Source organism: Falco biarmicus, chromosome 2 (genome assembly GCF_023638135.1).
Source record: "Falco biarmicus isolate bFalBia1 chromosome 2, bFalBia1.pri, whole genome shotgun sequence".
NCBI classification, from domain to species: domain Eukaryota; kingdom Metazoa; phylum Chordata; class Aves; order Falconiformes; family Falconidae; genus Falco; species Falco biarmicus.
Window position 1 is genome coordinate 1,497,072 of NC_079289.1, and position 15,377 is coordinate 1,512,448.

The window sequence follows — 15,377 nt, forward strand, 5'->3', positions numbered from 1 at the left end:
AATCTATAGCTGTACATTTTTTAATCAAAAATAACTTTTTCTACCAGACTTCAAAATTCTTGTTGTAAACAAAGCTACTTCCAGTGGGTGGGACCACGGATGTATTTCAAGGTGGTTTATTCTCTGCAGGCTTTCATCTGTTCCTCTGGATTTTTTATTTTTTTTTTTTATTCATCGGGGACTTAGGGATGCAAAGAATTGGCTCATATGGTCCTTTTGGTCTGATCTCATCTGGTGTCTTGCATCAGGAAAGAAAGGGCAGAATAAAAGAGGTTTGACAATAGAGCAGAAGTGGAATCAATGGGGGACGACCCCCCCCCCCCCCAACTTCAGGGTAAAAAATTCTTCAATTGGAGCAAGGAGTCGAGACCACATTAACTTTGCCTTTTACTTCTGCTTTCTGTGACTAGACTTGATGTTATCTTCAGAGTTCCTCAGCTGTGACTGGATAAACTAAATCTTACTGAGAATTTGTTGGATGAATGCAGTCTGCTGGCTCTGTCAGTGTCTTTGGGATAATGAATGAGTTTTGTTTCTTGCTTTGGGGGAACCGGGTGAAATTTCCATAGCTTGACAGTGAAGAGCAGAGGAGGATATTTTTTGTAAGGAAGCTGCTTTAATCATTTTATTACAGCATTTCTGTTTTAAAAGCTCAGACTGACGTACCTAAAAATACAAAATGCAAATCATTTTGTCAACTATGAGCATCCTGCTTTTGGGGCTCCTTTTAAAATAAAAATCTAAAAATGGTTTTCATGTATTCATAATTCAGTATATTGTTCTTAGCAGTGCTTTTTCCTCTTGTTGCCTTGGGTGGTTTTTTTCCACATGTGGACTAGCAAGTTCTCTGATCCTGAGCATTAAATCTTTGCATTTCAGCTACTCTTTTAAGCATCGGGTCTGAAGTATCAGCAAATCTGAGCATGAAACTTGATGTGAGGCTGGTAGTCGAAAGATCTTGAAGCTGTATGTTTCAACAGGACTCCTCGGGTGGTATTGGGTCATCTGTTTTGAGAATTGAGGGCAGAACAGAGTTTGACTTCTCAGTTAAGAAATACTGTTGCTTGTCAGCATGTCAGTTATCGCTGGACAAGCAGTGCTGTGGTGTGTCTAGTAAAGGAAATACAGTGAAGATTCCTTTCTGTGAAAGGAAGTTGCAGTGTCACTGGGATTTATCCTTCAACCAAATCTTAAGGGAGTCTTGCAAAGGGCAAGTGAAATTGTGGGATTACACTGTGATTTATCTGTATGTGTGATGAGAAGGGTTTCTTCCTCTGCTTTAACTTACGCTTTTAACAAGTTGGATCTCTGTTAACCAAATCTGCCTCTCACTGGGAAGAGGTCACGTGGAATTTTTCAGCTTTACAATGAAAAGGATGGATAGATTGATTATTTTTAAGATTATTTTGCTTTTCAGATGTTTCTTCTGTTGGTTTTTTAATATTATTATTGCTGATGCCTTGAAAGTGTTAGTATTTGACAACTGGTACGAACTCAGAGATTTAAGTGTGACTTTGTGACTTTTCTGGAAGAATCCTTGGGCAAAATGTGGTATCTCTGGTATAAAAGGCAAGCACATGCCTAAGAAAATGAAACGGGGATGTAAGGCCTGCTCCTTGTACAGCATACAGTAGAAGTGGCACAATCCCAATTACTTTTCCTTTGTAGGTCACTCTTGACTGTTGCCTGAGCCTTTTGCAGACTCTGCCTTGGCAACAAATGACCTTCTAATCCTGTGCTGGCAGGGAGATGATTTGTATTATCTAATGGGTCTCTTCCATCCCTGGCTCTTGCGTGAGCCTCCCCAGTGACTCGTTACAGCGCACGGCGTGGAGTGCTGCTTGCTGTGCTGCCAGCGGTAGCCAGTAGCACGTATTCTGCACGTGCTGGCGCAGAGGAGTTGTTGGTACCCACCATTAATCAGTGTCATTAGTGATGGTTGGCGTTGGACATACAAATCTCCAGTGCGCAGGGCTGCAGAAGTGGGACAAGGCAGCCTTCAAGAACCAGATGAATGACCTTGAAATCTCTCCAGCCGCTGCTGTCGGATCAAAGTTGCTGGAACCATGAGATTAGTGTATTGATTTTATCTTGCAGGTGAATGCTCTTTTGAAATAAGTGCTAGGCAGTGGCTCAAGGCTTCCAGACAAAGAGTATCGATCAGGTTGACTCAATTAGCTGTTAAAGGCAAGGCTTTGAATTTGGGCCCTCATAGCTAATGGCAATTTTGCTGATAGGAACTTCACAAGTTCCTGTCTTTTAACTCGGTTATGTGTCTTGGATACTTTGCTGTTTGCTGCCACTGATTCAGTTGCCGATTTAGGAGGATGTTAGTATTTGGGCATCTACTTGTTTGTGTGCTGAACCAGTGATCAGTCCTTTCCTTTTAGGAGTTTCCGATTTTTATATATCAGAACAACCTACTTCTTCCTGTCCCATAACACATTAAAACACTGTAGCTTATCAGGATTAACGTGGATGAATGCTTCCACTTACTGCCTTGTACAGCAAAACTCCTCTCTCTGCTTTTCCCCTAGCCTCCCAGAAAAAAGCACTGGGCAGGCTCTGCAGTGTGTAATTAACGTGCGCTGTTCAGGTTTGATGGTTAGGAACGTGAGTAGCTAGTTCAGTATGGGAGCCACCTCTAGGTCCAAATTCTTCCAGAGCTGGTATAGCTGAAGAAAAATGTCTGAGCAAGTCAGATAGAAGCTTAACTATTCCTGCTGGAGCTGGCTGCCTTCCCATCCAGGAGTATACGCTGGTAATCTGTGCATTTAAGCAATGATGTCTGAGCTACAGCTGTGTGATTAGGAGCTGGTTAACGTGGACTTTGTTTTCATTAGATGAAAAGCTTGAAGGAGCAGAAAAGTCATCTTATGAAACCCACGCCGCTACTGTTCTTCAGCCACTTAATGACAGAAGAGTTTCCAAACTTGATGTTCAGGTGCACTGTTTGGAACAAATGGTTTCTTTGGTTAATCACTTATTTTTCTTAGCTTCCCTCCGCTTCAAAAAATTCTTGGATGGCTTGCATGTAAATTCCTACAATGGAACACATCTCACAACTCTGTATGCCAAGGAGGGGAGGAGAATCCACTGCCCAGCTGAATAGGTTATGTTAAGAGTTTAATTACCCTCACTGTTAAAGTTGCATGCCTTTTCTCTTAGGACTTTGTTTGGACTATTAGCTGTTAGATCTTCATCTACAGAAAGAAGAGAGGCTGGAGACCACCTTTCCTTGTCACTAAGTTACTTCTCTGCTCTCTGTCACCTTTCAGTCATCCTGTGTAAACTACGCAAGCTGGCTCTTTTTCTTGCCAAAAAGCTCCTTCTCAGCTCCTGAATTGTTTTGAGTTTTTTGTCTCTCTTCCTGTAACGCAGTTGTCGGTGCGTCCAGCAGAGAACCCCCCTTGCTGCTCCAGCCAAAGCTGTACACTGTGGTAAAACCCCATGCGAAGCGTTTCCTCCCCTGCCTTTATTCCTACAAAGATAATGTTAACTTTTTTTTTTTTTAATTGTCCCAGCAGCATACTAGAAATATTTTGGCCTAAAGGATGTCGTGTGCTACAGCATTGCTGACTGATGCTGCCCTGGACGTATTTTTGTGTTGAAACTTTTTCAAGAGATTAAATTAACCCACTGGCTTAAAAAAACTTGCTAAATGAGACAAGGCTGAGGTCTTGACTGTCTTACTGCTTCCTTTGGTTAGAACCCCCAGATTGCTTACCTAGTTGATTGCAATATGTATTTTAAGCAGCCAGTTTTTATTTTTGTGTATTAGCTTGTGCTGCTTCTTCCTGTTGAGCTTCATTTTCCTCTTGAGGTCAGTTCTGCATTTTTCAAGATTACTTTGAATTCAGATCCTGTCCTCTTATTTGCAATCACTCCCAAATTAATGCCTTCTGTGAATTCGATAAACATACAGCCAGCAGGACGGAATAGAAAGCAAGTGAAAATGTGTAATGGAATGGGTTTCAAACTCTCTTGCAGATCCCAACAGTCAACAAATTGGGGTTTTTTGGGCACTGTTCTTTATTATTGTTATTTTTATTTATTTTTCAAGTCATGCGGAGCGGCTTAGTGCTCTGTTACGACATTCCGAATAAAAACTGCTGTAAAAATAAAACTCGTCCATAAGCCCAGGGGCTGGACTCCAAATGGTAAACTGTGGCTCGGTAGCCCTTCTTTGTTGCTCTGCTAAGGGGTGGTGGTGGTGGGAAGATCAGTATTTCTGCAGGTTGTGGGATGCTAGTTGCACGGTGAGGTTTCCCTTCATAAGGGATTATCCTTACTGGGAATTTAGTTTGTAACTGTTGTGCTAGGCCCGTGATAAATACATGTAGTTTAAGTGCGCCGTGTACTCACAGAATCATGTGACAGTGCTTTAGCTATGACTTGCCCAGGGGCCTGTGCTGTGCCTCCATACGGGAGAAATGTGATCAACCTAATTGACAATAGATTAATTTCTGTGTGTTTCTGTTCTCTCCTCAAGCTCTCTGAAACGGGGCTTATGGCAGCATGGCTTCAACAGGAGAATCAGCACATGCATCCACATCCCTTTAGTGTGCAACAGATGGTATATGAATCCTAAGGTGATTCATCTGGCTATTTTTTGTAGGGCTGGGGATAGTTTGTGCTATTGGCAAGCAGTGCGGTGTGTGTGGGGAGCCTGGGGAGAGGTGAGGTCGCGTTAGCTATAAGGAATGGCTCTTTAAAAGAGGGAATATTTAAAGTCTGAAACCTGCTGGACAAGGTGTCTGTTTATACAATATAAACTTGTGACTTTCTGAAGGAAGATTCACTGACTTAATAATTATAGATACAGTGGGAATTGTGGGCTTTCACTTCTGCCAGGGTTTTAAAAGCAAGTTGGTTTTTGGTTGTGTGTTTGTTGGTTGTTTTTTGTGTGTGTGTTTTTTTTAAGGAGAAATGGGGATGCTTCAGTAGCCATGGTGGAATTAAAACTGTAAGCAGTTGGTATTAATACTAATTTGTTCTGGTGCCTGTTGACATGCTATGTAAAGAAAACCTTGGTCTGTTTGGAGAAGGAATGTCTTAGAACTAAAGGGCATTAAGACACTCTATCCAAATGTTGGTTGAAGGAGATATTTAAATACGAGCAAAGCAGGTGGTGCTGTATTTTCCCCCTCTCTTTGTGAAGTGACTGAAGGTAGGGTAGGGAAGCTCCAGCAATATGAAATAGAAAAATCTGTTCTGATTTTATAGCTTCTAGACAGACTCCGTCCAAGACTTCTCAGAGCATAGTGGGAAGGGAAATGATTTGCCAGAAGACTTCAGTGTTCTTCAGGGGTTGTGACTTACCAAAGCAAATTATTTCATGGGTTTGATTACATCCCCTTGCCACCTCTAAAGAGTTAAATTTGTCCGTTTGCATATCAATGGCCGTGTGAGGAAAAGCTAGCTTGTTTATGGTGCCGCAAATCCATTACAGGGATTTATAGCATGTGCTGCAGTGGGAAGGTATTGGATTTGCTCATCTCTGTCTCTTGAGGATTGTTGCTGGGTCTGTAGTGAAACTCTCCTCATCTCGCAGCCTGTGGCTTTTTGTCCAGCACCAGCTTGTGCTATTGTTCAACACATCTGTGGGGCCCAGGGACAGATTTGAATAAGGGATTCAGGAATCCTACCCATCTGAGATGTGTTCCTTCCGAAAACCTACTGCCTGAAGGGAATGTTTACCTTTGTGTAGGCAGCTTTTTAACTTTGTAGGAAACCTGGCTGGTGTCTATGAACAAGAAAAATTTGCACAGGAATTCAGGTTTTGACCTGGCAAATTCTTTTTCTCAAAGGTTGTCTACTGGATTCCTGTTAGCTTAGGACTTGAGTTAACTGAAGTTTGCAGATAGATGAAAGTGCTGCTTAAGTACTTACTTAAGTATTGGAGATTTTGTTGAAAGTTTTGTAGTAAGATTTAAAAAAAAAACACCAAACAAACAGAAAACAACCAAAAACCCAGAAACCTACCTCAAAACCCCACCCCCAAAATCTTGGCTTAAATTCCCCTGCTGTCTTGATGGTCAGCCTTGTAGAGAACTAACATCTCTGGAAACTTATTTGAAGAACACAAGCTTTGACTTGTGCACATCTGTCAGCCTTCTGTCTGTACCTGTGATGTCTGATGGCGAACATAAGGCATACAGCTCTTCTCCCCTGCCAGTGGGAGATGGCAAAGTCCAGCTGCGATGAGGTTAGAAGGAAACAACAGGAGGTGATGTATTCTTGAGTAACTTCAGTTGTTTCCTAAATAATTTGCCTACAATTAAGAGTATTTAAACATACTGAAATGAGGCAGGTTGAGATGTTCCAGTTCCTGCACCTTGCTGGTTCCCTCCAGGTGAAGATGGCACAGAGTAGGAAAGTGGTGTCCACTGACAACAAAAGCTGTCTTTGTCCCAGCTCAGCTGTATGATTGATCTGACAGGAGTAGAAGGTCAATGTTGTGATGATTGTTTTAAAATGAACCTCATAATACTTGTCTTTTAAGAAAAATGAGATTACAAGGTATTCTGATACATGGCTGGAATGTTATGGTACGTGCAGTTTATGTAGATCTCAGGTATGAAATGAGGATCTTGACGTACTGATGTAGTTTGACATAGGTTGTGATTCAGTGTGGCCAAGATGAGTTGCAATTACAGAGGAGCTGCAGCATCACAAATGGCTGCATGTGAAAAAGGCTTTGCCTGTGTCAGTGTGACTGTCAGGTGTGCCCGCACAGGCTGCAGTGACACCTTCTGATGGCAGTGCCAACTGACTCCCTAATGCTGAACAGCCAAGTGAATATACCAGTCACGAAGCTGCAACCGTCGCTGGAGTGGATAATGGCATTTTTAACAGCGTATGAGCCTGCTTATTCAAGAAGGTATAGCGAATATATTATCAAAGGAAGGGTGAGGTTAATGGAATAATAAGGCCTGCAGGCGTTGTGGGCAGATGGTAAACAAGCCTCTCAACAATGATGCTCTTCAATCTTGTGCTATGTGATACTACAGCAGGGACTGCCATTTATGTGACAAGTACAAAGAGTGTGACATTGAGGAGATGCACAGTGAGATGTATTTTAAAGTGACATAGCTACCTTGTTTCATGAGCAAGAAGAGCTGTCTTGTTAGTAATAACTTATTGTAGGGGTTGTCAGGCCTATTACATTACTTAGTTCAACTAAGATTTCTGAACAACTTGGTAGAACTGGGAACAATCAAATTATTTCAATTTTCGTCTCAAATCACAAATGTTTAAGCATAAAACTGATGCTCAGGAATGATACAGGAGCCAACCTTTTTCAGAAAAAAATGTGCCTACTAGTTACTTCACAATCATAAAATCAAATAACTGCTCTTTTTCTTGTAGGAGGTTTAATTGCATAGTCCGGATCTGTTGGACACAGAGTAAAACTCCTGAAACCATTTTTAAATCACTTGCTTAAAACTTGCACTGGAACTGTTCCTTGAATCTGTGGTGTTTTTTTTTTTTCTTCTAGTGGGGAAGACTTCCTTGATCACCAGGTTCATGTATGACAGCTTTGACAACACCTATCAGGTAAATTAATCCGTATTATTGTCTTCTGTAAGGCCCCTCTGTTGCCATGTCATCCATTACGGGAAGAATCAATTTGATTGCAGGGGATAGGAGTTGGTACACAGACCAAATTCTTAACTGTAACATCTTTAAGCTTTGTATTTTAATAACCTTTCAAAATGGCATTTCAGTGTTGGATTCTGCTCTAGTAGCTTATCTGCTACTTGCAGCAGGATGAGCTGCCGTTCAAAAGGACAGGCTTCTTTGGTATACCCAAATAATAGCAGTTGTTAAGTCTACCAGTTTGAGGTTTTTTCATGATTTGCTACCACATGTGATGGTCTCATCACAGCTATAATGCCTCTGTGGGGAAAATGTAACAGATGCCTGGCTCTTTTAAAAAAAGCAGCAAGCTGAGCCGCAAGAGGTTCTGCAGCAGGGTGAACAAGGATTTGTGGAGCAGAAAGCAGTGGATTGTAAGGCTGGGTGTGCTTTAGGATGCTATTTTATGCTGTCTGCTGGAACAAAGACCACAAAACTGGTTGTTACGCATGTCCCCATCCGGTGACTGCTTATTTATGCTTATTTATTATTTAAATAAGGTTGGGTTGGCAAGGTTGGGGCTGAAGCTGGGTGTCTTTTTTTCGAGTTGGCCCTGCAGCCCCCTTATTGCTTTGTGTTTGGTGACAAGTCAGTTCAAGTTGACGCAAGCTAACTTTTCTAAATTCTAGAATTTCTAAATCATTGTTGCCCACTCCCAGAATTTAGGATGAGCTTGAAAAGGTGGCAAGCTATAAAAGTATTTCAGTTTCATAAAGGGTGTCTTCAAGCAGAACATGTTTCATGACTTGGTTAGTTGGTGACGTTCTGAATACACTAAGCTGAGAAAAATCTGTTCCCTGATGAATGTGAAGGGTTTTTTAGGGGGGTGGGAGGAGGAGGTAATGGGAAAAAAAATCAGAAAAATGCTGTGACTCTGCTGTTGCTTAGTGTCTATCCAAGTATCTCGTTTAAATCTCTTTACCCTTTAATGATTTCCTTCCTGCCTCTTCAGTAATTCCTCATTGCTGCTAGGCAAGTTAAGTTGGGTAGAATGAGATGCAAGTTCTCACTTAACTATGGGAGAAGCAAAGCTTCTGTGGTGTAGGAGGGCTAGAGTACACATCATTGCTCCCAAGGGAGCAAACATCCTTTCAAATTCTACCCACTGTAATTACATGGACATGTGAATGCAGTTCTTTTATTTAATCTGTTTTTTTCCCACAGTATTTTTCTTTCAGGTCTGCTCCTTTTCTCTGCGGAGCTTGCGTCCTAGTTCTTTCTTACAGAGGTTTGACCCTCTGTGCTTTATGATAATATAGTTGTCTCCATGGGAAGCTGGTCTGACAGAATACACTAAATGATTGCAAAATGAATGAGTGGGACTTTAACCAGTTAGAAATCTTAAGGGCTTACAAGATAGCTTCAATTTAGCTATCACTGATGCGTGCCTAGTTTGGGTGTTAATGTACTTGGTAAAGTGTCATTCATCCAAAGACCTCTATTCTACTGAAGTCATGACTGAGGTAGGGTTATATGTCCTATTTTGCTATAGCTGGAAGAAAGAATGAGTCATAAAAGCTCCAGTAATTTGGGCAAAATCACACGACGCTTTAGTGTCAAACCAGAATATAAATTTCTTGATGCCCAGGATTACACAGAGACCTCTCAAAGCTAACTACTTGAATGATAATGCATATCAAACCACTTTGTACATGGTTAGCTGTAGCTTAGTTGATGGATGATTTGCTCATCCTGGACATTTCTGATAAATTTTGAATGCATATTTTCTGAAAGCTGCCACAGCCTATCGTTTGAACAAGGGGTTTTGTGTTCAGCTGGTAAAAACAGAAAGCTGCTGTTTAATAAAATCTGTGCTGTACATTAGTTTTCTTGTGCTTGCTGTTAGATAAGAGCAATCAGCTTTTGTCCACGCAGCTTGTTAATAAGCTGTTTTCATGAAAGCAGCATTTGTGAATCAAGCAAGAGCTTGCTGTACTGTGTCAGGGAAACCCAAACACCTGAAATAAAATTGTGCCATTGGTGGTGTATATTTTACCAGGAGTGATTCCTTTCCGTGGACATGCTGAGAAGCATTTTCCTTGTTCTGTGGCAGCGTATGTGATATATAATGAAAGACCAACATTGGCAAACATGATGCTTCTCTGTGTGTTACTCAAGAGGAGAATTACAGGCAATGCTTCCCTTTAGCTTCAGCCTCCTGAAGGAAGGGAGAGGGAGGACAGTGTTGAAACGTTGGCCTGTGACCTGAAAGATAATTCAGGTTCTTGCTTTGCCCCAGGCTTCCTTGCATAGTGTTGGGTAATTCTGTGTCAGCAGCTCTAGTCTATACAATAGGGTAACAACAGTTCCTTGTTAGACAGTAGAGTTGTGAGGACAGATAGATTTAAAAGTCTTCACATACATGGCCCTATCCATGGTGTCGCCTTCTTGAGGTTTTCTTTGTTCTGCTTGTCTTCTTTAAACTTACAGCTGGGACTTAAAGTACCTTGCATCATGTTTAGAGCATGCCTAGTTCCTGCTTGTTCCATGTGGTGCACAGCATTCCACAAACAGTATAAACCTGTCTCCACCGTAATTATGGTAATTAGCTTAGTTTCATGTCCATGTATTTTCCCCCATCAGTAAGCAGACTTTTCCTCTGCTCATACATTGCACAGCTCTTCTTTACAACTGATCTGTAAAGATCCCCCAAGCTTTTTTGCTCCTTTGGTCAGAATTGTGACAAAAATGCTTCTTTGTAGGTTACCTATTTTAAAGTCTGGGATACACAGAGTGCTTGAATCCACTCCTTGATACTGCTGCTGCTCTGTATTGTGGTGTGGTCCGAACAGTACAGGTGGACAGATACGTTTGGCTGCAGTTATTGTATGTAATTCTTAAAGCTCGCGGGGGCTTGGATCAAGAGCCATTTCACAGTTTGAAGGTAACAGACCTGCCATACATTCTTACCAATGTGATAAGCGCAAACATTTTCATTGACCAGATGAAATAAGTGTTGTGTTTGGCCTTTCTGTTGCATTTTGCATGTCATGAGTGTCCAAGTGCAGGAATCTTGCTGACCTGATGTGTTTCTGCGTGGTACTTGCATTTGCAGCAGGCATCCAGAGACAGAGTACTCTGGAAGCGAGTGAGATTCAGAGCTCTTGCTGCCGTCCAGCTGTGTGGGAGGGGTGGTGTGAAGTACAGGCTGAGGCAGGTTTCAGGCTTTGCAGCTGATGTTCCAGCTCCTACTGAGAGCAGAGAAAATCTGAGTCTCCAGCAGTTTTGTCAGCCAGAATGAGCCTGACTTGTATAAATGGTGTAAGATCTTAGGGGTTTTGAAGCTTTCCCTCTGTAAAGCGAAATCAAATAGACATAAGGGAAAACAGAAGCATCTTTGAGGCGATCTTTTGAGGAGTACCCTTTAAAAACAATAGAAAACAAAAGCAGAAGGGAAGCATGTTGTTGCATTAGTCTTTTGAGGCTTCTCATACCTGCTTTGCAGTTTCAGTATTATCTCTCTGAACTGGTAATGTCGCTGGCGACAGGTGAAAAACCACTGTGTAGCTGTCTCGCGATCCACCACTATTTATTTTTCCCATATGCATCCCTGGTACTCCAAATCTACTGTCCTGATCCAGCCAGGAAAGTTTGTTTCCTGATGTGTTATATTTAGCTGGAAGTGAAAATTCAGTTTGGATTGTTCAGTTCTGCCTTTTTTTTTTTTTTTTTTTTTTTTATTCATCTGCAGCTGGTCTTCATGTATAGCTCACAAGCAGGCTGGCTGACTCTATGCTTTATTCCTGCCACATAAGATATCTGCCAGAATACAAGGAATTAATTACAGGGATATATAGTGAGGGCATAACAGCAGTCTAACAATATGGAACACATACAGTAAAATAGACTTTTTAGAAATGCCTGCTTCAGTGTGGGAGAGCGTGGAAAATGTTCTATCAAGCCTCTTTGCCCTAGCTGAAAGACTTACCTCTTAGGGTGATATTTTCTTTTTTTTCTTTCTTTCTTTCTTTCTTTCTCAATCAATTTGGAATGTTTTCCAGGCTCTATTGATGTTGCTGAGCTGTGCAGCTGCTTGAGATGCTGTGTCGTGTTGAAGCCAGAGCAGCCATAGGGCCCCAGCAGGTCAGCTCGGTTGTATCCCTGCTGCAAAGAAACTCCTAGAGCTTGGATGCACCCTCACTGCAGCCTTAAAAAATGGGGTGAAGATCATGTATTTAAGAAGCAGCTCTTGATAGTGCTTAGTAGTGCTTTGCTCTTTCTCTTAAACACACGTAAGGATGCTTCTACATGAAGCTCCCGCTAGTGTCTAGACACTTGGATGCAGTTATGCTGCAGCGAGCTTTAGTATTAACAGTTTTAGGAATTGTTGGGGGCCATGTGTGCATGCACCCTCCTGTTGTAGCAGGTGTGAAGACATCCACCTTCGCCTTAACGAAAAAGGCTAAACATTAAGGTACATGAAGGTGTTTGGCAGTCGGGAAGAATTCAGGTGGGCCCAGATATCCAGGTTCTGCTGATGGACACTAACTTAAGTCACGTGCATAAAAATCCTTGCCGATACCCACATGACTGTACAGATTAAACTGTCAATATGCATAAACTGAAGTTAAGGTTAGCACCTTTTTGTGTTTTAAGTTGTTCCAGTTATGGATTTGAAGGAAACTGCTTATTGAATCTTGCTTGTAGGTAGAGCAATATCTTGAAAGTGAGAAAGCCAGTGTATTTTTCTTGCGGATGTGCTACAGGTGCTGAATTCTGATGTGGCAGTAACGCTTGTTCCTCTGAAAATCACTACAGTTGTTCTGACGTTTTATTTAAGAGGTGTTGGTTTTTTCATTTTTTTACAGGCAACAATTGGCATTGACTTCTTATCGAAAACCATGTATTTGGAGGATCGAACAGTGAGTAAGATTTTTGTTGTGCTTCTCTATGTACAGTAGGAATGAGGATCAGCATCTGTTGTAATTGTGCAGCCCACAGTTCTGAGATCACTTGGAAGTACAGCCTGAGCCTTCATCTACCAGCTGCTTCCAGACTGACAAGTGCTGTGGAGACAGCTCCCTTCTCCGCCTGGGGAAATGGGAAATCGCCATTTGGCTCATCTGTGGAGGGGCTCACGAGTGCCATGGAAGGTGCTATAGTGTCATTCTCTTTGAAGAAAGAGTCGATATGGATAGTTTGAGGAGTACATAATGGTGGGAGTTTGGAGGAAGGACTGTGTTTAACCCCCTTTCGGTTTTCTGTCGCAAGACAGAAAGATAAAATGTAAGTTGAGAAATGTTGCCAGTTAACGGCTAGCTTGATATTCTTAATATTACTTGTTTAAAAAGAAGGTTGCCTTCAGTAGTAACCCAGAAATGATGCTTTTTCTTAGCTTGGTGCAGTTCTGGTTCCTGAAATGAAATCAGTCCTCTGTGGAAGCAAGCCTTTGGTTTAAAATGAGCTCAGATTCTTAATTAAGAAATTCAGCCATTGAGCTATTTGCAGAAGCAAATTGTGCAGTGCTGCATAAGCTTATGGTATCGTATAAATCCACAATAAATGTGATTGCATTGAAAGTGCTTGAGTGATGAGATGATCTTTCCATAGCAAAACTGGCCCTTGCACATCTTGCCATACGTGTTGCTTTAGTATACCTTGCCTTTTCTTTCAGAACTTGGATGGTGAGAAACATTCAACCTTGTCTCTGTGCGTGTTACCCTGCAATGTGGCTAAGGCTTAAATATAGAGTAATAACTGGCATTTTATCCTCCTTGAAAAATTCCCATCAGGAGCTTTTCCAGTGCTTTGACAGCAGCTGAAGGCTCTTCCATGAGAAGTACGGTGTATGGTCTGATTGTTCCACCAGCAGCCATCCTCCAGGCTGCCAGAGGGTTGTATGTGTGAGTTCTGAGGAAGGATAGCAGCAGAGCTTGAAAATCTTGTGTAGACTGCAGGTGAACATTGTCTTAGCTTTCTTGTTGGTCCTCTCAGTTTGAAAGCTGAGTGATTCTGTTTCTCCCCTTTTGGAAGGGAAGCATTTTTTAAAAAAGCAAAGACAGCGGAAAGGCAAGATAGGTGCACATGTACCAGTTTGGCTGCTGCTAGTGCTTGGGAGAGATTGCTGTAAAGGAGACAGTATGCTGCTGCTCCCAGTCCCCAGTCATCCCCTGCATGAGTTTATAATTTTTATTTAGCTTTTTTCAAAAAGTAAAATTCATTTACTATTTTATTTTTAGTGGCAGTTTGGCTTTTTTAATTTTCTCCCACCCACAGATCAGGTTGCAGCTGTGGGATACTGCGGGTCAGGAACGTTTCCGTAGCCTCATTCCCAGTTACATCCGTGACTCTGCTGCTGCTGTAGTAGTTTACGATATCACAAGTAGGTATATTGCACTGGGTTTGACCTTTTTCTTATTTTTCTTGCTTGTTTGACTGATTTTGTTAGGTACGGTTGCAATTATGGGACACAGCAGGTCAAGAACGGTTCAGGAGCTTGATTCCTAGCTACATTCGTGACTCCACTGTTGCAGTTGTTGTTTATGATATCACAAGTGAGTGGGGGGAATTCTGCATTTCTAATACTCTGCCCCTTTCATCCTTTAGCCTAGCTTTGCATGTCCTATCACAGTCATCTGCTTGTTCTTCATCCTGGCATGGAAAAAAATGTTTTCTTTTATTGTAGTCAAGTTTTAAGCTAGCCATCTGACTGCTGCTGTTGTAATGTATAAACTGTCTTATAAATGACATCATTTTGTAACCCTTTCCTACCGCGTTCTCCTGAAGCCTTGAGTCCTAGCTGGTCTTGTTGCACTTTACCTCCTTTCATCTGCTTTTTGGTTGTAATATCACCTATGACTTTTGGTCTCAAACACCTGAATCATGTTCATAGATATCTGAATTCTGAAATTTGAGACTTTGCACTGATAGCTGTAGCCTGCTTCACTCCATGTACCCTTCCCCCCCCCCCCCCCCCCCCAAAAAAAAAAAAAAAAAGTCTGGGCATGGGATGGGGGGAAAATGCATTAACATCACATTTTCATTTGAAGCAGTCACTTTCACATTTTGCAATATGTAAAACTTAACCACTAAGCCCTTATCCTTTAACAATTGCTCTTGCATTTCTTACTAAGGTATGTACATTTTTGTGAACTAAAATATTAGTGCTTTTTCAACCTTTATCCTTCTGTCCCTCCCCTCAGTCCAGAGACCCCTAACTTGCTAGCTTTCTGTATTTGCAAAGAACAGAAATTTTAGTTTAGGAGAACTAAACCTTCAGACACTTCAATTTCTCAACTGGAATTGACTGAGAGCAATGGACTAATTCTATACAAATGCAAAAGTGCTTACCCTTTGATTTATAAATACTGGAGGATTACAGCAGGAACATGGGTTTTACCTATAAACACTTTAATTGTTAAAAATAACACTTTCATTTAATCTAAAATTACAGGTTAGCTGTGAACTTGGAAATTTTTTTACTGACCTAGCAAGTTCAGTATTACCAAGTAGTAAGGAGAAGAATTAAGTCACTGGCAAGTGATCAAGTCTTGACTGTCTGGCATACAATATATTACTATGCAGTAGAAGCCATTAAAAAAAATAATCAATACTTGTCAAGAACTGCTGCAGAGCCCCCCACCCTTTTTAAGTACTGAAAACGGCTTTGGCAATTCAGATACTCTTTGTGCAGCTAACTGGCAAATGCTGAGCTCCACAGCAGCTTCTGTACAACTCGTTTTTCCTTTCAGGATGCATCTTTTCGAACAACATACTATCTTATTAGACAGGGATAG

General features: G+C 41.5%; 1 protein-coding gene across 2 annotated transcripts in view; it reads left to right on the plus strand.

Moving 5' to 3' along the window:
• The window catches only part of RAB6A (RAB6A, member RAS oncogene family), a 65,283-nt gene that overhangs the window by 32,006 nt on the left and 17,900 nt on the right, over positions 1–15,377 (plus strand). Inside the window, exons 2-4 of one of the 2 annotated variants that reach the window (XM_056327665.1) lie at positions 7,502–7,560; positions 12,450–12,503; positions 14,030–14,135. In XM_056327665.1, the coding sequence (XP_056183640.1) occupies positions 7,502–7,560; positions 12,450–12,503; positions 14,030–14,135 (219 nt within the window). Of the gene's footprint in view, positions 1–7,501; positions 7,561–12,449; positions 12,504–13,857; positions 13,964–14,029; positions 14,136–15,377 lie in introns of both variants that reach the window. The other variant, XM_056327664.1, reaches the window with a different exon arrangement.